Here is a 27,063-nt window from a genome sequence, read left to right as displayed (position 1 = left end):
TATAGGCGTCACACACTGACACACACACACACACACACACACACACCCTGGAGATATAGGCGTAACACACTGACACACACACACACACACACACACACACCCTGGAGATATAGGCGTCACACACTGACACCTCACACACCAATCTCTCTCTCTCTCTCTCTCTCATTTACATTTGAACTTTTTACTGAAAGTTGTGTTCAAATGATACAAAATGTGTGTGTGTGTGTGTGTGTGTGTGTGTGTGTGTGTGTGTGTGTGATTACAAGAATCTAAATATTGAAACATTTTCCAAATGATCGCAGATTCGGGCCGAGACGCGTCATGTGACGTCATCGCCACGCGCATTCAGTCACAGCCCTGTACGATGCACGTGCGTCGAGCGCGAGTGCAGCTAAAAGTTCTCTGAACTAATTTCACTGACTCAAGTAGTTTTCTGCAAAAAAAAACAACAACAAAAAAACAACAAACAAACAAAAAAAAAACACAATTATAAATGTATCAACATGTAGAACTTCTGGTGCCATTTTTTTTTTTTTTTTTTTTACAATTTTTTAAATATCATTTTTGTCAAATTATTGTCAATGAACATATATAATTGTTCAGTTGTTTGGAATTGTCTCGACATATATACCTGAGATATTATTATATAGGCCTAGCTTATTTTTATTGTATTTATTATTATTATTATTATTATTATTATTATTATTATTATTATTATTATTAAACGAGAGTTTATTATTACATAATGATAAACAGGTGATTAGATCAAGATCAAAGAAGATTAAGGAGCACTTGAGTCAGGATCATCGCAGTTATGGGCAGGATGGAGAACCCCTGGGCTTGTCACCGAACTGGAGGTTTCCCTTCTGCTTGTAGATATGGACTGCACTCTTAAAAATAAAGCTTTCAATCAGAACCACCCTGATGCCATAGTAGAACCCTTTTAAGCTGCACAAAGAACCTTTTACTCTCAAGTTCTTTAGCGAATCATCTATTTGGCAGTGCCAGAAGGAACCATGTTATCATAAGTTCTCTACAAAAACCCTTAGTGCTTAAAGGGAACCAAAGTAAGGTTTTAAGAGTGACACATACTTGGAGAACCTTTTCCAGTCCCACAAAGAACCTTATAAGGTTCACGTTAACCTGTTAAGGGATTATACATTGAAGAACCAATACACTGCTCTGAAGAACCCATAATGAACCATAAAGAATGTCTTTAATCTCCAGAGATAGCTCCATACAGCTCAACTCAAGAACCCTACACAGGGAACATGGTTCTTGACAAGAAGAAGGTTCTTTGCAGAACCTGTGGTGTTTTAAAGAACCATTGAAAAACCTTTATTTTTAAGAGTGTAGGCTAGGGTGCTAGAACTTTTGGTTCCATATAGACTGAAAAACCTGGGTCGGACGCTGCATCATGGCAGGACCTCCAACTTTGAATAATAATAAAATAATTAACAATAAAATAAAATAATAATAAATAAGGAATAAATAAATTGTTAATGTTGTTTTTAATCATGACTGTTCATTTGCATAATTTCATTATTAAAATGTTATATCAAACACTATTGTTGTTGGTATTGTTGTTTTGTAATTGTTATTGTTGTTAATGTTATTATTATTGTTGTTCTGTTGATATTGTTGTTAATGTTGTTATTTTTGTTGTTGTTGTTGTTTTGTTGGGATTTAGGGTTCTAGTGTGGCTCTGATTGTAATTTTCTCCGTTGCTTAATTATTCTAAACGAAACGTGTTATTATGTAAAAACGTCACTGGCTGTAGAGGAACTCTTGGGCTTGGTGATGTTTTGCGGCAGTGTGGATGTTGTGTAGATGTTGTACAGATGTTTTTGATGATGTATATTGGGGGTGTGGTTTCCAGGATAACCATAAAGAAGCGTTGAAGCTGCACGCAGAGGAGCTGAAGAGAGATTTCACTGTATTTTGTTTAGATTCCTGCTGACGCACAGATTTTCATCTTTACCCAAATGGACTATGTTTTATCCAACAACACCAACCAAGATGACGATCTTCTTAGTGTAAGTTTTTAACGTAAACATTGTGTGTAAAGTGTGTAAAATAATGTTTTTACGTCCATACACTGAAATATGCCATTGCTCTGACAGGATTAGGAGCATTTTACATGAGGAACACACACACACACACACACACACACACACACACACACACCTGCTGTAGGTGTAGAAGTATTAAAAAAAAACATTTGGACAGCCATGTAACGTAGCTATAAAACTAAACTAAGCCTAAAATAACTAAAGTGCTAAGGAGATCTGATGAGCCGTGCTGTTAGATGCCACAGGTTTGTGTTGAATTCTTCTCGCCAGTTATTTTTATTCTTTGTTCTCTTCTTGTCTGCGTAATTCAACACATTTCTTATCAGCATGCTGATGTAAACGGTGATCATTTCAGCAGATACAGCACTTAGCATTACTAATGGTTCAAATTGCTGATTCGAAGTGCTTCTTTAACCACCAGAAAGCACATTAATGTGCCGAAGCTCAGAGAGATATTCCCAGAGAGACACTCGTGCAAATAGGAACCAAATACTGTTCATGTTGCTCGTACAGGAAATTAACCCATGACATGGTGCTACTCTTAGCACACAACAGCACCTCAAATACAGTGTTTATTCCTCTTTTCAAACAAACAAAAGTCATCTGATGAGCTTTATTTCTCATTGCATTATTATTATTATTATTATTATTATTATTATTATTATTATTATTAATCAGTGTCTGTAAAGTGCTGGGCTGGTAAAGCACTCAGAGGTGCTTCTGGACATTTATACAGTGCAGAACAAACCACAAGGATTTCCGATAAGTGCTAACTGCTATTATAATATCAAAAGAAAATCCTATTATCTTACTAATCACAAATTATTAATCAGCATTAAACTCCAAATTCCAACACGGTCACCAATTCCTACAACGTCACCTGACTACTGATTGCACTCACATGGAATCCCTCATGCAGACACTTCACATCAGGACGTATACGCTTTTACACCAATCGTTGATAATGTTCAGTATGTGAGTCTGCGCACTTAACACAACTGACTTTTATTATCACTTTTTCTTAGAGAAATCTCACCTCTCTATTCACCGATATCGTGGTAAGTGTCTGTGTTTATGTCTGCAGTTCAGTGGGTTAGGGTTTGGGTTCAGTGTGTTTGGGTTCAGTGTGTTTGGGTTCAGTGTGTTTGGGTTCAGTGTGTTTGGGTTCAGTGTGTTAGGGTTCAGTGTGTTTGGGTTCAGTGGGTTAGGGTTCAGTGTGTTTGGGTTCAGTGGGTTAGGGTTCAGTGTGTTTGGGTTCAGTGTGTTAGGGTTCAGTGTGTTAGGGTTCAGTGTGTTTGGGTTCAGTGGGTTAGGGTTCAGTGTGTTAGGGTTCAGTGTGTTAGGGTTCAGTGTGTTAGGGTTTGGGTTCAGTGGGTTTGGGTTCAGTGTGTTTGGGTTCAGTGGGTTAGGGTTCAGTGTGTTAGGGTTCAGTGTGTTTGGGTTCAGTGGGTTAGGGTTCAGTGTGTTTGGGTTCAGTGGGTTAGGGTTCAGTGTGTTTGGGTTCAGTGTGTTAGGGTTCAGTGTGTTTGGGTTCAGTGTGTTTGGGTTCAGTGTGTTAGGGTTCAGTGGGTTAGGGTTCAGTGTGTTTGGGTTCAGTGTGTTTGGGTTCAGTGTGTTTGGGTTCAGTGTGTTAGGGTTCAGTGGGTTTGGGTTCAGTGTGTTAGGGTTCAGTGTGTTTGGGTTCAGTGGGTTAGGGTTCAGTGTGTTTGGGTTCAGTGTGTTAGGGTTCAGTGTGTTTGGGTTCAGTGTCTTAGGGTTCAGTGTGTTTGGGTTCAGTGTGTTTGGGTTAGGGTTCAGTGGGTTAGGGTTCAGTGTGTTTGGGTTCAGTGGGTTAGAGTTCAGTGTGTTAGGGTTCAGTGTGTTTGGGTTCAGTGGGTTAGGGTTCAGTGGGTTAGGGTTCAGTGTGTTTGGGTTCAGTGGGTTAGGGTTCAGTGTGTTTGGGTTCAGTGTGTTTGGGTTCAGTGTGTTTGGGTTCAGTGGGTTAGGGTTCAGTGTGTTTGGGTTCAGTGTGTTTGGGTTCAGTGTGTTTGGGTTCAGTGGGTTAGGGTTCAGTGGGTTAGGGTTCAGTGTGTTTGGGTTCAGTGTGTTTGGGTTCAGTGGGTTAGGGTTCAGTGTGTTTGGGTTCAGTGTGTTTGGGTTCAGTGGGTTAGGGTTCAGTGGGTTAGGGTTCAGTGTGTTTGGGTTCAGTGTGTTTGGGTTCAGTGTGTTTGGGTTCAGTGTGTTTGGGTTCAGTGGGTTAGGGTTCAGTGTGTTTGGGTTCAGTGGGTTAGGGTTCAGTGTGTTAGGGTTCAGTGTGTTTGGGTTCAGTGTGTTAGGGTTCAGTGGGTTAGGGTTCAGTGGGTTAGGGTTCAGTGGGTTAGGGTTCAGTGTGTTTGGGTTCAGTGTGTTTGGGTTCAGTGTGTTTGGGTTCAGTGTGTTAGGGTTCAGTGTGTTTGGGTTCAGTGGGTTAGGGTTCAGTGTGTTTGGGTTCAGTGGGTTTGGGTTCAGTGTGTTTGGGTTCAGTGGGTTAGGGTTCAGTGTGTTAGGGTTCAGTGTGTTTGGGTTCAGTGTGTTTGGGTTCAGTGTGTTTGGGTTCAGTGGGTTAGGGTTCAGTGTGTTTGGGTTCAGTGTGTTTGGGTTCAGTGGGTTTGGGTTCAGTGTGTTTGGGTTCAGTGGGTTAGGGTTCAGTGGGTTAGGGTTCAGTGTGTTAGAGTTCAGTGTGTTAGGGTTCAGTGTGTTTGGGTTCAGTGTGTTTGGGTTCAGTGGGTTAGGGTTCAGTGTGTTAGGGTTCAGTGGGTTAGGGTTCAGTGTGTTTGGGTTCAGTGGGTTAGGGTTCAGTGTGTTTGGGTTCAGTGGGTTAGGGTTCAGTGGGTTAGGGTTCAGTGTGTTTGGGTTCAGTGGGTTAGGGTTCAGTGGGTTAGGGTTCAGTGTGTTAGGGTTCAGTGTGTTTGGGTTCAGTGTGTTTGGGTTCAGTGGGTTAGGGTTCAGTGTGTTTGGGTTCAGTGGGTTAGGGTTCAGTGTGTTTGGGTTCAGTGGGTTAGGGTTCAGTGGGTTAGGGTTCAGTGTGTTTGGGTTCAGTGTGTTAGGGTTCAGTGTGTTTGGGTTCAGTGGGTTAGGGTTCAGTGTGTTTGGGTTCAGTGGGTTAGGGTTCAGTGTGTTTGGGTTCAGTGGGTTAGGGTTCAGTGTGTTTGGGTTCAGTGGGTTAGGGTTCAGTGGGTTAGGGTTCAGTGTGTTTGGGTTCAGTGTGTTTGGGTTCAGTGGGTTAGGGTTCAGTGTGTTTGGGTTCAGTGTGTTTGGGTTCAGTGGGTTAGGGTTCAGTGTGTTTGGGTTCAGTGTGTTTGGGTTCAGTGTGTTTGGGTTCAGTGTGTTAGGGTTCAGTGTGTTTGGGTTCAGTGGGTTAGGGTTCAGTGTGTTTGGGTTCAGTGGGTTAGGGTTCAGTGTGTTTGGGTTCAGTGGGTTTGGGTTCAGTGGGTTTGGGTTCAGTGTGTTTGGGTTCAGTGTGTTTGGGTTCAGTGTGTTTGGGTTCAGTGTGTTAGGGTTCAGTGTGTTTGGGTTCAGTGGGTTTGGGTTCAGTGGGTTAGGGTTCAGTGTGTTTGGGTTCAGTGGGTTAGGGTTCAGTGTGTTTGGGTTCAGTGTGTTTGGGTTCAGTGTGTTTGGGTTCAGTGGGTTAGGGTTCAGTGTGTTTGGGTTCAGTGTGTTTGGGTTCAGTGTGTTTGGGTTCAGTGGGTTAGGGTTCAGTGGGTTAGGGTTCAGTGTGTTAGGGTTCAGTGTGTTTGGGTTCAGTGGGTTAGGGTTCAGTGGGTTAGGGTTCAGTGTGTTTGGGTTCAGTGGGTTAGGGTTCAGTGTGTTTGGGTTCAGTGTGTTAGGGTTCAGTGTGTTTGGGTTCAGTGTGTTTGGGTTCAGTGGGTTAGGGTTCAGTGTGTTTGGGTTCAGTGTGTTTGGGTTCAGTGTGTTTGGGTTCAGTGGGTTAGGGTTCAGTGGGTTAGGGTTCAGTGGGTTAGGGTTCAGTGTGTTTGGGTTCAGTGTGTTTGGGTTCAGTGGGTTAGGGTTCAGTGTGTTAGGGTTCAGTGTGTTTGGGTTCAGTGGGTTAGGGTTCAGTGTGTTTGGGTTCAGTGGGTTAGGGTTCAGTGTGTTTGGGTTCAGTGGGTTAGGGTTCAGTGTGTTTGGGTTCAGTGGGTTAGGGTTCAGTGGGTTAGGGTTCAGTGTGTTTGGGTTCAGTGTGTTTGGGTTCAGTGGGTTAGGGTTCAGTGTGTTTGGGTTCAGTGTGTTTGGGTTCAGTGGGTTAGGGTTCAGTGGGTTAGGGTTCAGTGTGTTTGGGTTCAGTGTGTTAGGGTTCAGTGTGTTTGGGTTCAGTGTGTTAGGGTTCAGTGTGTTTGGGTTCAGTGGGTTAGGGTTCAGTGTGTTTGGGTTCAGTGTGTTTGGGTTCAGTGTGTTTGGGTTCAGTGGGTTAGGGTTCAGTGTGTTTGGGTTCAGTGTGTTTGGGTTCAGTGTGTTTGGGTTCAGTGTGTTAGGGTTCAGTGTGTTTGGGTTCAGTGGGTTAGGGTTCAGTGTGTTTGGGTTCAGTGGGTTAGGGTTCAGTGTGTTTGGGTTCAGTGTGTTTGGGTTCAGTGTGTTTGGGTTCAGTGGGTTAGGGTTCAGTGTGTTTGGGTTCAGTGTGTTTGGGTTCAGTGTGTTTGGGTTCAGTGTGTTTGGGTTCAGTGGGTTTGGGTTCAGTGGGTTAGGGTTCAGTGTGTTTGGGTTCAGTGTGTTTGGGTTCAGTGGGTTAGGGTTCAGTGTGTTTGGGTTCAGTGTGTTTGGGTTCAGTGGGTTAGGGTTCAGTGTGTTTGGGTTCAGTGTGTTTGGGTTCAGTGGGTTAGGGTTCAGTGGGTTAGGGTTCAGTGTGTTTGGGTTCAGTGGGTTAGGGTTCAGTGTGTTTGGGTTCAGTGTGTTTGGGTTCAGTGTGTTTGGGTTCAGTGGGTTAGGGTTCAGTGTGTTAGGGTTCAGTGTGTTAGGGTTCAGTGTGTTTGGGTTCAGTGTGTTAGGGTTCAGTGGGTTAGGGTTCAGTGGGTTAGGGTTCAGTGGGTTAGGGTTCAGTGTGTTAGGGTTCAGTGTGTTTGGGTTCAGTGTGTTTGGGTTCAGTGGGTTAGGGTTCAGTGTGTTTGGGTTCAGTGTGTTTGGGTTCAGTGGGTTTGGGTTCAGTGTGTTTGGGTTCAGTGGGTTAGGGTTCAGTGGGTTAGGGTTCAGTGTGTTTGGGTTCAGTGTGTTTGGGTTCAGTGTGTTTGGGTTCAGTGTGTTTGGGTTCAGTGGGTTAGGGTTCAGTGTGTTTGGGTTCAGTGTGTTTGGGTTCAGTGGGTTAGGGTTCAGTGGGTTAGGGTTCAGTGGGTTAGGGTTCAGTGTGTTTGGGTTCAGTGTGTTTGGGTTCAGTGGGTTAGGGTTCAGTGTGTTAGGGTTCAGTGTGTTTGGGTTCAGTGGGTTAGGGTTCAGTGTGTTTGGGTTCAGTGGGTTAGGGTTCAGTGGGTTAGGGTTCAGTGTGTTTGGGTTCAGTGGGTTTGGGTTCAGTGTGTTAGGGTTCAGTGTGTTTGGGTTCAGTGGGTTAGGGTTCAGTGTGTTTGGGTTCAGTGTGTTTGGGTTCAGTGTGTTTGGGTTCAGTGTGGTTAAACATTTGTCTTCAGTCACATTTAGCAACCAATAACGTTTCATAAAGTTGCGTATTTTTGTGACTGTAAGAGCCGAACAAATTGTTTTTCCTTCCCACCAGGTGAATTATCTTCCTTTTATACCAAAATCCATGTGAGTAACATCACACTCTTTACTGTTCCCTGCTTAGCTATTTTGTGTTCCCTTCACTACACTTCATGAAAATAGCTTTTCCTGTTTCTCTGATAGACATAGAAATGTATTTCCATAAAAATGAACCGTTTCACGATGAACCATTAACACACAAGCTAATACTACTACTGGACTAATAACACACATGTACTACAGACTACAGAATACAAACACATACACACTTTCTTTCTCAGCACAGTTTATTGGCAGAATCATTACACTCTTTAAAGAAAATCGCTTTGCCTACTTGCATGCATTTTTTCCTCCTCAAATTTCAGAAATAAAACCGAAACGAACGAAGAATGCAATTTCCATTGGAATTATGTGCTGTCTCTCTGTCTGGTGCCTTCGGTGAGTTACTCGAAACGTTCTTACAGAATATTGTAGTACTGTAGTATGTACAGGTGATGGCGTTTAATATGATTTATTTTTCTATAAGAATTAATTGTGTTATTCACGCGCACCTTAAAAAAGTATTATTTTTGAAAATTTATGATAAGTACATGTTATGGTGAGCTTTTAAGATTTTAATAGTTTGAATATGATCCCTTTGAATATCTATATTAAACTGGTGTCACAAATTAAAGCATTCAGTATTTGAATAAATAATTGATGTGTGTGTGTGTGACTTTGGTGCAGGTTTTTATTGTGCTACTGCTGTCATGTGTCGAGCGCAGAAAGAAGATCCACTCCTTCGAGAAGAGATTCCCGTGTCTGAGCGGCCGATTTGGCATGGTGGTGTGAGTTTAACGTTGTTTTACTTCTCATGAGGAACTGAAGAGCTTGAGTATGCAGAGTGGTGGTAAGAAAGAAGGAAGTAGGCACGTGTTAGCGCACCCTTTTGGGAGGTTGAGCAGTAAGGTGAGCAGCAGGACAGTCTGGGTCAAGCTGGTGGACGATTTGCTGGAACCCAGCTTCCCTCCTCTAGGCCATAACCTTCCCAGCTTGATGCTCAGAGTTTCGGTGTCTATGGCCAGTTTGTGTGTGTCGTTGCGTTACACCTGGATGTAAATAAAGTTTATCCGATGTGATTCAGCTCTATTTTGTGTTGTTGTTGTTGTTGTTATTTTTGTTAGCCCCCTGGACTTCACAAGCACTCTGGAGAACCGATGGTCCTACGCTTTTGCTTTCGGAGCTGTAACACCTCTAATGTTCAATCTGTTGTTTCATGACATTAACCCGTTTCCATATACACTGCCGCGGTACCTAAAAGGTACAACACACACTATAACACACCACACTATAACACACACACTACACTATAACACACACACTACACTATAACACACCACAATATAACACACACACTACACTATAACACACCACAATATAACACACCACAATATAACACACACCACACTATAACACACCACACTATAACACACCACACTATAACACACACACTACACTATAACACACACACTACACTATAACACACACACTACACTATAACACACACACTACACTATAACACACACACTACACTATAACACACGCTACATTATAACACACACTACATTATAACACACCACAATATAACACACACACTACACTATAACACACACACTACACTATAACACACACACTACACTATAACACACACACTACACTATAACACACACACCACACTATAACACACACACCACACTATAACACACACACTACACTATAACACACACACTACACTATAACACATACACTACACTATAACACACACACTACACTATAACACACACACTACACTATAACACACACACTACACTATAACACACCACAATATAACACACAGACTACACTATAACACACACACTACACTATAACACACCACAATATAACACACACACTACACTATAACACACACACTACACTATAACACACCACAATATAACACACACACTACACTATAACACACCACAATATAACACACACACTACACTATAACACACCACAATATAACACACACACTACACTATAACACACCACAATATAACACACACACTACACTATAACACACACACTACACTATAACACACCACAATATAACACACACACTACACTATAACACACACACTACACTATAACACACACACTACACTATAACACACACACTACACTATAACACACACACTACACTATAACACACACACTACACTATAGCACACACACTACACTATAACACACCACAATATAACACACACACTACACTATAACACACACACTACACTATAACACACACACTACACTATAACACACACACTACACTATAACACACTACACTATAACACACACACTACACTATAACACACCACAATATAACACACACACTACACTATAACACACACACTACACTATAACACACCACAATATAACACACACACTACACTATAACACACACACTACACTATAACACACACACTACACTATAACACACACACTACACTATAGCACACACACCACACTATAACACACACACTACACTATAACACACACACTACACTATAACACACACACTACACTATAACACACCACAATATAACACACACACCACACTATAACACACACACTACACTATAACACACACACTACACTATAACACACCACAATATAACACACACACTACACTATAACACACACACTACACTATAACACACACACTACACTATAGCACACACACTACACTATAACACACCACAATATAACACACACACTACACTATAACACACACTACACTATAACACACACACTACACTATAACACACACACTACACTATAACACACACACTACACTATAACACACACACTACACTATAGCACACACACTACACTATAACACACACACTACACTATAACACACACACTACACTATAACACACACACTACACTATAACACACACACTACACTATAGCACACGCTACATAATAACACAGAATTAATATATTGTAAATCTTTTTACAAGCTTGTACTACATGGTCAATGAGTCTGTCTGTGTGTGTGTGTGTGTGTGTGTGTGTGTGTGTGTGTTTGTCAGTGTTTGTGTACTTGGTAGCAGCTTTGCAGGTGGGCATTGTCTGCAAGCCGTTCTTTACCTGTCTTTCAACACCACACCAAATGCTTGGAGGCGTTCTGGGCCTGCTGTATACACTCGCATGGTATACATAGACACACACACACACACACACACACACACACACACACACACACACACACATATGTCCAAGTGAAACATTTTTTTCACACTCACTTTTGTAGCCAGCGGTTTAGACATTAATGTCTGTGTGCTGAGTTATTTTGAGGGGACGGCACATTGACACTGTTACACAAGCTGTACACTCACTACTTTACAAAGTGTCGTTTCTTCAGTGTGTCACATGAAAAGATATCATCACATGTTTACACAAATGTGAGGGGTGCACTCACTTCTGTGAGATACTGTATATATATAGTGGGGAATTTACAGACACGGTAGGGACAGATCACAGACACACAGGAGGCCGTTTCGTTGTCACTCGTGGAGAAATCTTTATTCAAATTAGTTTGTGAGGGGGTGTGGGTGCACGTGTGTATATATATCTTTGTTTCTTGTGCACCAGCCGCTGGCCTGTTGCCACAATACATACGTGTGTGTGTGTGTGTGTGTGTGTGTGTGTGTGTGTGTGTGTGTGTATATATATATATATATATATATACATGCATACAAGAATGTTGTATGTTTTTTGTTTAGTCAGTACAACCTTATTTATATAAGCTAAATTATATAACTCTGTATGTGTGTGTGTGTGGGGGGGGGGTGTGTGTGTTTGTGTGTGTTTGTGTGTGTATTGCCAGGTTCATTGTGCAGCTTTGGAATATATTCCGGTGTAGGTGGTCAGTAAAATATGATAAAGGGAGCATTGAGGAGTTTATTCAGCAGTACGAGTGGGTGAGTTAACTGAGTAACATGACTGCATGCTGATCAGATCATATTTTGTCTGAAATGTTCTGAATTCTCGATGTGTGTGTGTGTGTGTGTGTGTGTGTGTGTGTGTGTGTGTCAGTTATATGATGTTCCACATTTACTGTCTTTGGGGTTCCTGTTGATCCGATTCGGCTTCATGATAGTGAAGGACGTCCTGATCCGTCTGAAGAAACACAGCAAACAGGTCACACACGCGCGCACACAAACACACACACACACACACACACACACACACACACACACACACATTCTAATCCTAACCACAAGCCTAAACTGTAACCCTAAACGTAGCTTCAGTCTAACTATAAAACTATTCCTCAACCTTGTTAAGCTGGAATTCTGTCATTTACTACTTTAACCAGCGCTTTTTTTCAGTACTACACAATCTTCTACGATCTAAAAGATAAACGGGAGGTTCGATAAGTGGACGTCGTAGTTGTAGACGCTACACTCACAGGCCAGGCAGCATCTAATATGTTTTGTGCACTTCTCAGACCACGAGCTTCAGCACGTTAAATGGGCAGGAAGGAAATGTTGCTAATCGTTATTACAGCATGTTATTAGTAAAGACTGAAAAGGGATTTCATACTAATGATGTTAGAAAATGCTGTAATAAGAGTGTGTGTCATATAAAACAAGGGTTATACCGTGTGTGTGTGTGTGTGTGTGTGTGTGTGTGTGTGTGTGTGTGTGTGTGTGTAATCTCTGGCCTGCAGAAGGAAATAAAGAAACATCAGTACAGATATGTGCAGAGATTACTGAGACGGCCCGCTGAAGTGTACGTACCCTCACATCCTCTAAACACTTAGTGCTCATCACACACACACACACACACACACACACACACAGAGTTTAACAGTTGTTTTCTATGACAGGTCCGTGGAGAGAAGCTGGTTCCGGAGGAAAATGTACAAATCGGATCCGTATTTTAAATTCCCAAACAGGATCATCTCCACCGTCGCGCTCTGTTTCCTCGGAGTGTACCTGGTACATGTGTGTGTGTGTGTGTGTGTGTGTGTGTGTGTGTGTGTGTGTGTGTGTGTGTTACTTGCTCATGCGATGTGTTAGTATGGAATGTGGAGAGGTAATGAAGGTCACAGTAGAATTGAGTCTTTCGCTTGCCTCGATGGATTTTCAGCACAGTGGGCGGAGTCAGTGGAGATAATCAGTTTATCACCTGCAGTGTGGTTTACTGCGACCTGAAACTCACTTCTTTTCTTTTTGTTTTGTGCTATAGATTATGTTATTGGAGCAGATCACGTCTACATGGTGTACTAAGTATGTATACAGAGAATGGCTGAATTACTTAAACATGTTGGTAAATGATTCAACTTGGACCGTACACCTGAACTACGTAATATGTGAGCGCTCTGGGTTATTTATTTATTTTTTTAAATTATTCATTTGATAAACGAACATGAGATCTGTTTATGGAAAGTATATGATTCGTGTTAAGAATAATAAGGATTTATTTATTTATTTATTTATTTATTTATTTATTTATTTGTTTGTTTATTTCTGCTTTCAGACACCTGGTACATCACGTCGGCGTGTGCCATGCTGCTGTCTGTGATTCACATTAGTCATGTGATGGTGTATTACAGGTATGAAGCAGTGCACATTTGGATGGATTTCGGATAAATTCGTAGGAGAGGTGTAGTTTATTTGTTTTCACTCGTGAAACAGGGAGCCCTAAACGAACCCCTAAAACCCACGCACTTTTAAGGCTTTATGACGGTGGAAATGCGTCAGCTGGTTGCATGTACAGTTCAAAACAATCCTCAAAATCCCAGAATTGTGACTCAGGATAAATCAGTCACCATGATGGCATTAGATCAAAGTCGAATATGTCTATATTACCTGAAGTTTAGTACATTCCTTAGGTCCTCATTTCATTTCATTTCATTAACAGGAAGCACATTAAATCATTGTGGGCTGGAGACAAAACATTTCTGCCAAAGTCGTACCAGATGAGACCTGCTGTTTGTGTGGTGAGTGTGTGTGTGTGTGTGTGGTACTGGAACACTACAAGCACCAGGTCATGGTAGTGATCAGGAAAGGTGATTCATTCTTCTAGAAAACGGTCTAATCACTGGTGCAATGCACAAATGAAGAAAACAAGTTGAAGCAAAGGTTTGGACTCAAAAAGGATTTAATGGATTTCACTCTTGATCTTGACTCAGTCTGGCGTTCACTCGGACTCGACTCCCTTAAGACTGAGATCTCAGCCAGTACTGGTCTTTATCTCACTGGCTGGAGCCATGGGGGAGCCCATGAGGTGATGAGTTTAGATGTGCTGCACATAAAGTTGGTGGGACAACCATGTCAGTTCAGTGGAGTTCAGTCATCTTCAGTGAGCACTTTATTCTGGTCAGGGTGGTGGTGGTGGATCCAGAGTCTATTCGGGGGACACTGGGCGTCAAACTGGAATACACCTTGGCCACCTTGAACGGCATTCAGAGCGCAATTTAACGTGTCCAATCCACCTACTACATGTTGTTGAGAGGTGACAGGTTGTGGAGGAAACCCATGCACATGCACGGAGAAGATGTGAAGCTTCACAGTCACACAGAGTGACCTGTGGCAACTCTGTCCAGCTGTCCACTTATTCATTTGGATATCTGTTATGATGTGTATAAATATATACATTTTAGAAATATGGTGACTATAGATGGTGTTCATCTGACTCTCGCGTCTCCAGGTAGGACTTTTGAAGTATCCGGGCTATCAGATCGCTTTCACCATGTGGGGTGAGTGCAGCGGATCACGTTTAATCCTGACATGTCCTGAAGACATATTTTCGATGTAGTTTAGTGGCTTTGTACATGTAGTGAATGTTTGAAGTGAGTGCTGATGTTTTTCAGGTTATCTGATTGTTCATATGGGGATGTTCGCCGCGGGCCTGGTGTTTGTGTATCTGGTTATATCACCGATCCGGGAATACGGGTTTCTCTCCTGGCTGCTTGACCTGATCAGCTTTCTGTAAGTCACAATCCATCTGTCTGTCAGTTTATTAGTCTGTCACTCAATCTGTCCATCATTCCATCTGTCCATCAGTCCATCTGTCCATCAGTCTATCATTCCATCATTCCATCAGTCCATCATTCCATCATTCCATCAGTCCATCACTCCATCATTCCATCTGTCCATCAGTCTATCATTCCATCATTCCATCAGTCCATCACTCCATCATTCCATCAGTCCATCAGTCCATCACTCCATCATTCCATCAGTCCATCACTCCATCATTCCATCTGTCCATCAATCCATCTGTCTGTCAGTTTATTAGTCTGTCACTCAATCTGTCCATCATTCCATCTGTCCATCAGTCCATCTGTCCATCAGTCTATCATTCCATCATTCCATCTGTCCATCAGTCTATCATTCCATCATTCCATCACTCCATCATTCCATCTGTCCATCAGTCCATCTGTCCATCAGTCTATCATTCCATCATTCCATCTGTCCATCATTCCATCAGTCCATCACTCCATCATTCCATCAGTCCATCTGTCCATCAGTCTATCATTCCATCATTCCATCTGTCCATCTGTCTATCATTCCATCATTCCATCACTCCATCATTCCATCTGTCCATCAGTCCATCTGTCCATCAGTCTATCATTCCATCATTCCATCAGTCCATCACTCCATCATTCCATCAGTCCATCACTCCATCATTCCATCTGTCCATCAGTCCATCTGTCCATCAGTCTATCATTCCATCATTCCATCATTCCATCAGTCCATCACTCCATCATTCCATCATTCCATCAGTCCATCTGTCCATCACTCCATTGTTCCATCAGGCCATCACTCCACCATTCCATCAGTCCATCACTCCATCAGTCCATCACTCCATCTGTCCATCACTCCATCATTCCATCAGTCCATCATTCCATCAGTCCATCACTCCATCTGTCAATCACTCCAACTGTCCATCAGTCCATCAGTCCAGTGAGGTTAGCGTGTCTAGTGGTGTGATGATATATCAGTGTAGTGAGTGGTACACTGGAGGTGCTGGTGATGATAAATATATTAACCATAGCTCGGAGGTAGAAAAGTGTCTTCGGTTGTTCCTCACGTTCCTCTGGCACACGCCCTGCATTGCCAACACACACACACGACAGCAGAACTGCTCTTAGCAGGACTGAATGAAGCTAGATCACTTTAACCTTAATGAGTCATCATCTTACAAAGACATGAAACTCACACACAGAATACCCAGAATTCCTGAAGGCGAATTAATACACGACTTTTCTGTGTTATAAAATACAGGACAAATATGTCCATCGTGTTCATTCTGATGAGGCTTCAGAGGATTCTGATCAAAATGTTTTTCCTGCAAGACAAAACCTCACCTCAGGATGAAGAGAAACCACTCGCACTCAACAACAGGTAGCTTTAATGTTATTTATTTATTTATTTATTTATTATTATTATGGATAGAGCAAGACCCAGTTTGTCTATCTGGCTAATAATCTCTCTCTCTCTCTCTCTCTCTCTCTCTCTCTCTCTCTCTCTCTCTCTCTCCACAGGAAGGCCTTCCACAACTTTAACTACTATCTCTACTTCTTTAATGTGATCTTGGGCATAGGGAGCTGTGTGTTACGACTGATCAAGAGCGCCATCGTTGCCTTGATGTTGCTGCCACGTATCGAGCGGACCATAATGCCTCAGGGCTTCAGGAAGTTGGACGCAAGTATGAACGTGGTTTTATTATTAAACCTGCATCAGGTAAAATTTGTTTTCTATCTGTTTTTAACCCTGAGCCCTGATCCTGATTTGGATGCGGATCACGATATTAGAGAAGCTGTTATTATTCACCACGATGAACACACACACACTTACACTTACACCCTGATTCCTGCATGACATATGTTGTTAATTTCATGGCAGGCCACTGTACGTGGTTGGGAATGATAATAACGGATCATCATCACAGTAATCCAGTTCTGGTGTGTTTCTGCCACCTGCTGATCAAACACACACTGCAGAGCGTTCGCCTGGACGAGGACGTAAAGCCAGGTAACGAATAATTATAATAATAATCATTAGAATAATCATTATAATGCCACACACACACACACACACACACACATTTACACACATTCTGACTTCTCTTCTGTTCTCCAGAGTCTCCGGCAAAGAAGCGAGCTCACATTCGCTGGGTTCTTGTGTACACCTTGCTGAGGAACCCTGAATTCATCCTGCTGAGGAAGAGACACTGGAACGCAAACGGGAAGGAGTTACAGCTCGCCTTCATCTGGGCCATGACCGCACGAGGGAAAAAAAACACTCCGGGATCCGTCAAATCTGCCCAAACACTGATTTCTGCCTTACACGGGTAAATATATCTGTTTTTATTTGATTTATTAGTACTGAGTTATCATTATGATCAAAAGCTACAAATACAAATCAATGATTCTCACTTTACTTTCCTATTCTCTCTCTTTTTTGCCTTTATTTATCTGGATTTGTTTCTCCTGAAGTTCTTCACTTGCCTCTGAGATTTGGTGGGAGGGTCTCAGAAAAACGTGTCCTCCGTAAATCCTTTTGCTCGACTGGAATTCGGAGCAGAAAGTCTGACCTTTAGCCACACCCAATTAACCCTCTGGACAAGAAGTCATGGTTTGGACATGTAATGGATGCAGTAACTAAATAAGTATGTTTTAAATGATATTAAGTTTTATTAAATATGTAACTCCAGCATGCCTTTAAATCATATATGAAGTTTATATATAGTAATTTACAGTAATTACCTGGTTATGTGACTACAGCATGCCTTTTATTAAACTCAGATAGGTATTACATGTAGAGCAGATATTTCCACTGATCTACTGTTCAGTCATTAATAAATTCAGTGTATATGAACTGAATAAATTCTACACTCTTAAACATAAAGGTTCTTCAATGGTTCTTTATAGCACCACAGGTTCTGCGAAGAACCTTCTCCTTGTCAAGAACCATGTTCCCTGTGTAGGGTTCTTGAGTTGAGCTGTATGGAGCTATCTCTGGAGATTAAAGACAATCTTTGTGGTTCATTATGGGTTCTCCAGAGCAGTGTGTTGGTTCTTCAAGGTATCATCCTTTAACAGTTTAAAGTGAACCCTATAAGGTTCTTCGTGGGACTGGAAAAGGTTCTCTTGGCAGTCATCGCTCTTAAGCACCTTACTTTGTTTCCTTAATGCACAAACTGAAGTTTTGTTGTTTTTTTTTAGAGAGAGAACTTACAGTATGATATAACACGGTTCCTTATGGCACTGCTGTGAAGAACCATTTGTGGGGTCTTTAAAGCACCAGTAAATTGATGGTTCTCTGAAAAGTAAAAAGTTCTCCTATGGCATCAGGCTGAAAAACCCTTTTGTGCATCTACATTTCACTCCTAAATCTCACGTGTCATTGATCTGGTGTGTAATTTTACATTAATAATGCATTAAACACTATATACTCTGTGTGTGTGTGTGTGTGTGTGTGTGTGTGTGTGTGTGTGTGTGTGTGTGTGTGTGTGTGTGACTCATTAATCTCTTCACTGTTCTCCATATACAGTTAATTCACTAAACTACTATCAAGTCTGAAAGGGGTTGGTGGGGGTTAGGGGGTTGGCAAGAGATATCTCGAAGGCTATTGGCTGCTGTGAAAATCACGTGTTTCAGAGGGGGACTGGGGTTTACACCATCTGGAAAACATGCTGAAGACCCAATCAGAGGAGCTGAAGAGGGCGTTTTAATTTCTCAGCAGTGTGACCACAGCAGTGCTATAAAACCTTAATACATTATCCGTCAGTCCATTCTACACTCACATTCACCCCATTAACTCAACAGTAAATTACATTTTCTAACGCATTAAACAGGAAGCCGAAACAAATATGAATGTAAAATGAACCATCTATACTTTCAAAAATTTATTTTAACACATACACATATATATATATATATATATATATATATATATATATATATATATATATATATATATATATATACTACTATTACTAAGAAGGAGCAGAAGAATATATATATATATATATATATATATATATATATATATATATATATATATATATATGTGTGTGTGTGTGTGTGTGTGTGTGTGTGTGTGTGTGTGTGTGTGTATGTGTGTATATATATATGTGTGTGTGTGTGTGTGTGTGTGTGTGTGTGTGTGTATGTGTATATATATATATATATATATATATATATATATATATATGTATGTATGTATGTATTTAAAAAAGTTTATAAAAAAAAACCTTTAGCCTGTTTACTTATAAATACTGTGAACTGTTGTGTGTTGATTTATTTATTTGTTTGTTTGTTTGTTTGATTATTTATTTAAAATGCCTGTAAGAGCCATGAAATTGTCCTGAATGTCTGTTGTAATTCCACTGTTTAACACTGGGTGGCGTGTGGATATAATTAGTGTAAAGATAGTGAGACAGTAAGAGTAGGCAGGTGTGTAAAGGAGGGAAACACAGTTTTAACTAAATGTAGTGACAAATAAACATCTCGTCACTTAGAGGTGTTGTAGCGTCGTTTCCGACGCGTGAGATCCGAGCAAGACACGCTTCCGGTCTCGTGCTGCTTTTATCCACTTTACTGATCAATAAAAGCTCGCAGTTCCAGTCCACAAACTTGCTTCCACTCGACACGGTCAAAAAGTGTTGCGCTTCCCTCCGTTATCTGTTTAACCAGCGAATATGTCTGCATGCTGTTTGATGGAAAGTAAATACTTGTGTATACACACACGATAATTGATTTTTATGGCCATAGAAAGACAAAAGATGGTCATTTGTGCCTACATGGCCACTAGTGTGGAGCGTGAAGGTGCTGCGGTCCGCTTTCTGTGTCATTACCGCTAAGTGTGTAAAAGCTGCGCACCCGGAATCTGCACTTCGGAATTTCGGAAAGAACGGCTGCTTTCCCGCATCAGAGACGCTGGAGAGAGGCTGTTTATTTGTTGTTTTTACACCGAACACGTGAGGGATACGGCAAACATTTTATTTCTAAAGCGAAAAAAAGGATTGTTCTTCCTTCAGGACCAAATGGATGAAGTAAGTCTGAAACACAGTGTTTCTAGGATGAAGTTAAATCTGTTCAGAAGTTCTCGGTGTGTGTGTGTGTGTGTGTGTGTGTGTGTGTGTGTGTGTGTGTGTGAGAGAGAGAGAGAGAGAGAGAGAGAGATAGATAGATAGATAGATCTTCAGGAGATCTGGATGTTAAGATTAAATTCAGATACATGAATGAATCTGGAAGTCACTTCAGGAGCAGCGGTTGTGCACATCTGGAAACCAAGCATTCTTTAAACGATGGCGGTGTCACCACGGACAAAATGTTCCGTATGAGACGTTCACGCTCAACACTGAACCCGAGAGTTTTCCGCTCTTTCCTTTTCTCCCCGCAGCTGGACGCAGTTTCCCCACATGTTTTGAGAGGTTTGTTACACGGGTTGCTGTAGTTGCTGTAGTTGAAGTCAAGACTGAGAGCGGGATTTGTTCATTATTTTTATTTCATTGTTCCAAACGTTTCTGAAAATGGTGTAAATCAGGGACTGAGTCCTGGGGTCTCCATTTCACTCAGACTTACACCGATCAGCCATAACATTAAACCCATCTGGTAATGCTGTGCCTCTGAACCGGCTCTGATCCGTCCACGCATGGACTCCACGAGACTTCTGAAGGTGTGCGCTGGGATCTGGCACCAAGACGTTTACAGCAGATGAGGTCTGTACATTGTGAGATGGGGTCTCCGTGGACTTGTTTTTCCAGAACGTCCCACAGAGGGAATTCGGAGGCCGAGTCAACGCCCTGAACTCTTTGTCGTGTTCCTCAAACCGTTCCTGAACACTTTGTGCAGTGTCTCAGGGAGCGTTATCCTGCTGAAAGGGACCACTGATATTAGTGAACACCGTTACCAGGAAGGGGTGAACTCGGTCTGCAACAGTGTTTAGGTAGGTGGTACGTGTCAACGTAACAGCCACATGAATGCCAGGACCCGAGGTTTCTCAGCAGAACATTACCCAGAACATCACGCCGCCTCCACCGACTCACCTTCTTCCCATAGTGCATCCTGGTGCCGTCTCTTCCCCAGGTAAGAGACGCACACACCCCGGCCTCCACATGATGTAAAAGAAAACCTGATTCATCAGACCTGGCCACCTTCTTCCATAGGTCCAGTTGTGATGTTAACGTGCCCATTGTAAGTATTTTGGTGGTGTACAGGGGGTCAGCATGAGCACTCTGACCGCTCTGCAGCTACACAGCTCCAAGCTGTGATGCTCTGCGTGTTCTGACTCCTTTCTATCAGATCCAGCATGAACTTCTTCAACAGTTTGTGCTGCAGTAGATCTTCTGTGGGATCGGACCAGACGGACTAGCCTTCTCTCCTCATGCGTATCACTGAGCCTTGGGAGCCCATGACCCTGTCTCCTGGTCTCCGGTTCTCCTTCCTTGGACCGCTTTTGGTAGGTTCTAACCACTTCATACCAGGAGCACCTCACAACACCTGCTGCTTTGGAGACTGTCTGACCCAGTCGTCTAGACATCACAATTGTAGTCAGAGTCACTCAGATCCGTACGCTTGCCCATTTCTCCTGCTTCCAACACGTCAACTTCGAGAACTGGCTGTTCACTTGCTTGACCCAAAACCCCGCAGACGCTGCTTTATCAGATCCACTCGTACCGGCACCATGCTAAAAGATGAAATGCGTCTTGAGGTGAATTTTACTGTAACTCTGCTGTTGTAGACTTCATCTCTCTCTCTCTCTCTCTCTCTCTCTTTTCTTCCCCCTCTCACCAGGACAGAAAAGTTGAGCCCATGGACCCAAACTCCACCGCTGTCCCAAACAGGTTCTGTTCCCCTGTCTGGAATGTCGATTATAAACACTACTGCATCGATAAAGATTCTAAAGATACTATAAATAGTATAGCTGTAACTATAAATTAATATATCTTTTATAATAAGTATAATTCATAATATAAGTTTTTCTTTGTTTGAATATTTTTCTGTTACTTTATTTATTTTATTCTAATTAATATCGTATGCATTGATATGATGTATAAACTCTCTCTCACACTGCAGTGGGACAGATTCAAAGCGGAATTGTGAGGATTTCGATCTGTATTTCCTGCATGTCAGTCTGCTTCCTGCGGTGAGGTCCTCCTCCTTCCTGTGTGGTTGTGTGTTATTCTCACACCTTAAAATCATTCTTTAAAAAAGCTCTAGTAGCCCGTGCAGCTCCGAGCGAATGGGCGTACGCAAATATAACACATATTAATGGTTTGTGGCTTCCATTAAATATTGTTTTGACAGATATAGGTCCAAGGTCACCAGAAGTTAAAATAATACACGTGTGTAAAGGAATGTCGTCGTCCCCCCGGCCAACACACACAATTTCCTTTAGTCCAAATGAATAGAAACAAAGAAACATGCGCACACATGAGACTTTATTTTGGCTGGATTAGCCCATGCACACACACACACACACACACACACACACACACACACACATTAAAATTAAAATTGGAATGTTTTAAATCATGACATTATAACTCTATTCAACTGATTTCATTTCCACTGAAACAGGTGGTCAGGGTGCGACAAATCGAGTGGCTCTCCCCCTCCCCCCCTTAAAAAAAAAAAATAGCCAATAGCATTTAGCTTATCTCACAGCCAGGAAACGTATAACTGCTGGTGGCGGGACACTTCAGATTTTAGAGAGCATTTGATTGGACAGAAGCTGAAGTGCAGAATGATCAAAATTGTTGATGCGTACTGGCGGTAGAGCGAGACCGTACATTCTGAATGTGTAAGTCTTCTAAATGCGAAGTTTGTTATTGTTTTGGAGTGCACGAGCTTATAGACAACCTTCAGGAGAACATATGCTGTACGTATCAAAAGCCATGGAAACTTTTTACATTTTGATATTAAGCTTTTCAGTATTTTAACATGTGAAATGCCGAACTAGCCGAGATCTCCCCGCAATCGTTTATCCTGACTCCGAGCCTTTTATTATGAATTATTTCTATTTATTTATCTAGCTGATTTTGGTTCATTATTAAATGTGTAAGATCTAAAATTTTACCAAAGATGTTCTAATCAGCATCTGTCTGGATCCTTGCACACAGATATGTTCCCGAAGAATTTATATTTACATTTCGAATGTGTCTGTACAATAAAACTACATAACATTATTTCAGAAGTTTACATTATCGACATGTAAAGATTCCCATACAGCAAAAATGAAAGGAGATGATAACTGTGCTGAAATATTTTACTGTGTTGTGATTAAAGTATATCATATTAATTTAAATGTGTGTGTGTGCGTGTGTATGTGTGTATGTGTGTGTCTGTATGTGTGTGTGTGTGTGTTTGCAGGTGTTAATAATACTGCTGCTGTCACTTGTAGAGCGCAGAAAGAGGGTTTTTGCCCTGGAGAGGAGATTTATGCCCCCGTGTCTGAGCGGACGCTTTGGTGTCGTGGTGTGAGTTTAAAAACAAGTCTCAGGTGTATCAATCCCAAAACCCCGCCCCCTCTGACTCCACCTACCATACATAACATTACATTTCCATTAATTCGGTGTGTGTGTTGTGGTTGTTAGACCCGTGGACTTTTTGAGCACTCTGGAGAACCGATGGTCCTACGCTTTTGCTTTCGGTGCCGTCGCTCAGCACATGGTCAACCTGATCATCAACATCGACAGCGACCCGCTTCTCGTCAAACTGCCGCCTTCTCTAAAAGGTATAACACACTGCACTATACACACACTGCACTATACACACTGCACTATACACACTGCACTATACACACACTGCACTATACACACTGCACTATACACACTGCACTATACACACACTACACTATATACACACACTGCACTATACACACTACACTATACACACACTGCACTATACACACACTACACTATACACACACTACACTATACACACACTGCACTATACACACTACACTATACACACACTGCACTATACACACTGCACTATACACACTGCACTATACACACACTGCACTATACACACACTACACTATACACACACTACACTATACACACACTGCACTATACACACACTGCACTATACACACACTGCACTATACACACTGCACTATACACACTGCACTATACACACTGCACTATACACACACTGCACTATACACACACTGCACTATACACACACTGCACTATACACACTGCACTATACACACTGCACTATACACACACTGCACTATACACACACTGCACTATACACACACTACACTATACACACTGCACTATACACACTACACTATACACACACTATACTATACACACACTACACTATACACACTGCACTATACACACTGCACTATACACACACTACACTATACACACTACACTATACACACTACACTATACACACACTGCACTATACACACACTACACTATACACACACTGCACTATACACACACTGCACTATACACACACTACACTATACACACACTGCACTATACACACACTACACTATACACACTGCACTATACACACACTACACTATACACACTGCACTATACACACTGCACTATACACACACTACACTATACACACTGCACTATACACACTGCACTATACACACACTACACTATACACACTACACTATACACACTACACTATACACACACTGCACTATACACACTGCACTATACACACACTACACTATACACACTGCACTATACACACTACACTATACACACACTACACTATACACACACTACACTATACACACTGCACTATACACACTGCACTATACACACACTACACTATACACACTACACTATACACACTACACTATACACACACTGCACTATACACACACTACACTATACACACACTGCACTATACACACACTGCACTATACACACACTACACTATACACACACTGCACTATACACACACTACACTATACACACACTGCACTATACACACACTGCACTATACACACACTGCACTATACACACTGCACTATACACACACTGCACTATACACACACTGCACTATACACACTGCACTATACACACTGCACTATACACACTGCACTATACACACACTACACTATACACACACTACACTATACACACAATGCACTATACACACTGCACTATACACACTGCACTATACACACTGCACTATACACACTGCACTATACACACTACACTATACACACACTGCACTATACACACACTACACTATACACACTGCACTATACACACACTACACTATACACACTACACTATACACACTGCACTATACACACACTGCACTATACACACACTACACTATATACACACACTGCACTATACACACTACACTATACACACACTGCACTATACACACTGCACTATACACACTGCACTATACACACACTGCACTATACACACACTACACTATACACACACTACACTATACACACACTGCACTATACACACACTGCACTATACACACTGCACTATACACACTGCACTATACACACTGCACTATACACACACTGCACTATACACACACTGCACTATACACACACTACACTATACACACTGCACTATACACACTACACTATACACACACTATACTATACACACACTACACTATACACACTGCACTATACACACTGCACTATACACACACTACACTATACACACTACACTATACACACTACACTATACACACACTGCACTATACACACACTACACTATACACACACTGCACTATACACACACTGCACTATACACACACTACACTATACACACACTGCACTATACACACACTACACTATACACACTGCACTATACACACACTACACTATACACACTGCACTATACACACTGCACTATACACACACTACACTATACACACTACACTATACACACTACACTATACACACACTGCACTATACACACTGCACTATACACACACTACACTATACACACTGCACTATACACACTACACTATACACACACTACACTATACACACACTACACTATACACACTGCACTATACACACTGCACTATACACACACTACACTATACACACTACACTATACACACTACACTATACACACACTGCACTATACACACACTACACTATACACACACTGCACTATACACACACTGCACTATACACACACTACACTATACACACACTGCACTATACACACACTACACTATACACACACTGCACTATACACACACTGCACTATACACACACTGCACTATACACACTGCACTATACACACACTGCACTATACACACACTGCACTATACACACTGCACTATACACACTGCACTATACACACACTACACTATACACACACTACACTATACACACACTGCACTATACACACACTGCACTATACACACTGCACTATACACACTGCACTATACACACTGCACTATACACACTGCACTATACACACTACACTATACACACACTGCACTATACACACACTACACTATACACACTGCACTATACACACACTACACTATACACACTGCACTATACACACACTGCACTATACACACACTGCACTATACACACTGCACTATACACACTGCACTATACACACACTGCACTATACACACACTGCACTATACACACTGCACTATACACACACTGCACTATACACACACTGCACTATACACACACTGCACTATACACACACTACACTATACACACACTGCACTATACACACACTACACTATACACACACTGCACTATACACACACTACACTATACACACACTGCACTATACACACACTACACTATACACACACTGCACTATACACACACTGCACTATACACACTACACTATACACACACTGCACTATACACACACTGCACTATACACACACTACACTATACACACTACACTATACACACACTATACTATACACACACTACACTATACACACTGCACTATACACACACTGCACTATACACACTACACTATACACACACTGCACTATACACACACTGCACTATACACACACTGCACTATACACACACTGCACTATACACACACTACACTATACACACTGCACTATACACACTGCACTATACACACACTGCACTATACACACTGCACTATACACACACTACACTATACACACTACACTATACACACTGCACTATACACACACTACACTATACACACTACACTATACACACACTGCACTATACACACACTACACTATACACAC

General features: G+C 41.7%; 2 protein-coding genes across 5 annotated transcripts in view; both read left to right on the top strand.

Moving 5' to 3' along the window:
- The first annotated feature begins 656 nt into the window (after positions 1 to 656).
- On the top strand, positions 657 to 17,482 carry LOC108261478 (stimulated by retinoic acid gene 6 protein-like). 2 transcript variants are annotated; one of them, XM_053677464.1, is made up of 21 exons: positions 657 to 2,036; positions 3,098 to 3,130; positions 7,789 to 7,820; positions 8,138 to 8,210; positions 8,499 to 8,599; positions 8,936 to 9,072; positions 10,889 to 11,009; positions 11,686 to 11,779; positions 11,895 to 11,999; positions 12,532 to 12,593; positions 12,691 to 12,802; positions 13,053 to 13,176; positions 13,344 to 13,419; positions 13,728 to 13,806; positions 14,517 to 14,565; positions 14,680 to 14,797; positions 16,094 to 16,213; positions 16,354 to 16,517; positions 16,715 to 16,843; positions 16,952 to 17,162; positions 17,308 to 17,482. In XM_053677464.1, the coding sequence occupies exons 1-21, from the start codon at positions 1,986 to 1,988 to the stop codon at positions 17,363 to 17,365; spliced, it is 2,049 nt and encodes a 682-aa protein (XP_053533439.1). In that variant the 5' UTR covers positions 657 to 1,985; the 3' UTR covers positions 17,366 to 17,482. The 2 variants fall into 2 exon arrangements, with proteins under 2 accessions (XP_053533439.1, XP_053533440.1); XM_053677465.1 differs by having other exon boundaries at positions 1,964 to 2,036; positions 8,537 to 8,599.
- Positions 17,483 to 19,457: 1,975 nt separating this feature from the next.
- Positions 19,458 to 27,063, top strand: part of LOC108260691 (stimulated by retinoic acid gene 6 protein-like) — a 17,615-nt gene continuing 10,009 nt past the window's right edge. Inside the window, exons 1-5 of one of the 3 annotated variants that reach the window (XM_053677462.1) lie at positions 19,458 to 19,868; positions 21,613 to 21,662; positions 21,895 to 21,964; positions 23,191 to 23,297; positions 23,415 to 23,554. In XM_053677462.1, coding sequence (XP_053533437.1) covers positions 19,860 to 19,868; positions 21,613 to 21,662; positions 21,895 to 21,964; positions 23,191 to 23,297; positions 23,415 to 23,554 — 376 coding nt within the window. In that variant the 5' untranslated portion in view covers positions 19,458 to 19,859. Of the gene's footprint in view, positions 19,869 to 20,274; positions 21,278 to 21,612; positions 21,663 to 21,894; positions 21,965 to 23,190; positions 23,298 to 23,414; positions 23,555 to 27,063 lie in introns of those variants that run through there. The other 2 variants (XM_053677461.1, XM_053677463.1) reach the window with 2 other exon arrangements.

This window comes from Ictalurus punctatus, chromosome 29, assembly GCF_001660625.3.
Source record: "Ictalurus punctatus breed USDA103 chromosome 29, Coco_2.0, whole genome shotgun sequence".
NCBI classification, from domain to species: domain Eukaryota; kingdom Metazoa; phylum Chordata; class Actinopteri; order Siluriformes; family Ictaluridae; genus Ictalurus; species Ictalurus punctatus.
Note: the sequence above shows the minus strand (reverse complement) of the source record. Positions and strands in the feature narration are given on the sequence as shown.

Excerpts from the sequence above, each read along its gene's own strand:
- LOC108261478 (XM_053677464.1), top strand. The coding sequence starts at position 1,986 with ATGGACTATGTTTTATCCAACAACACCAACCAAGATGACGATCTTCTT. Across the intron at positions 7,821-8,137 it reads CCTTTTATACCAAAATCCAT|AAATAAAACCGAAACGAACG; the intron begins GTGAGTAACATC and ends CTCAAATTTCAG. Across the intron at positions 11,010-11,685 it reads CTGCTGTATACACTCGCATG|GTTCATTGTGCAGCTTTGGA; the intron begins GTATACATAGAC and ends GTGTATTGCCAG.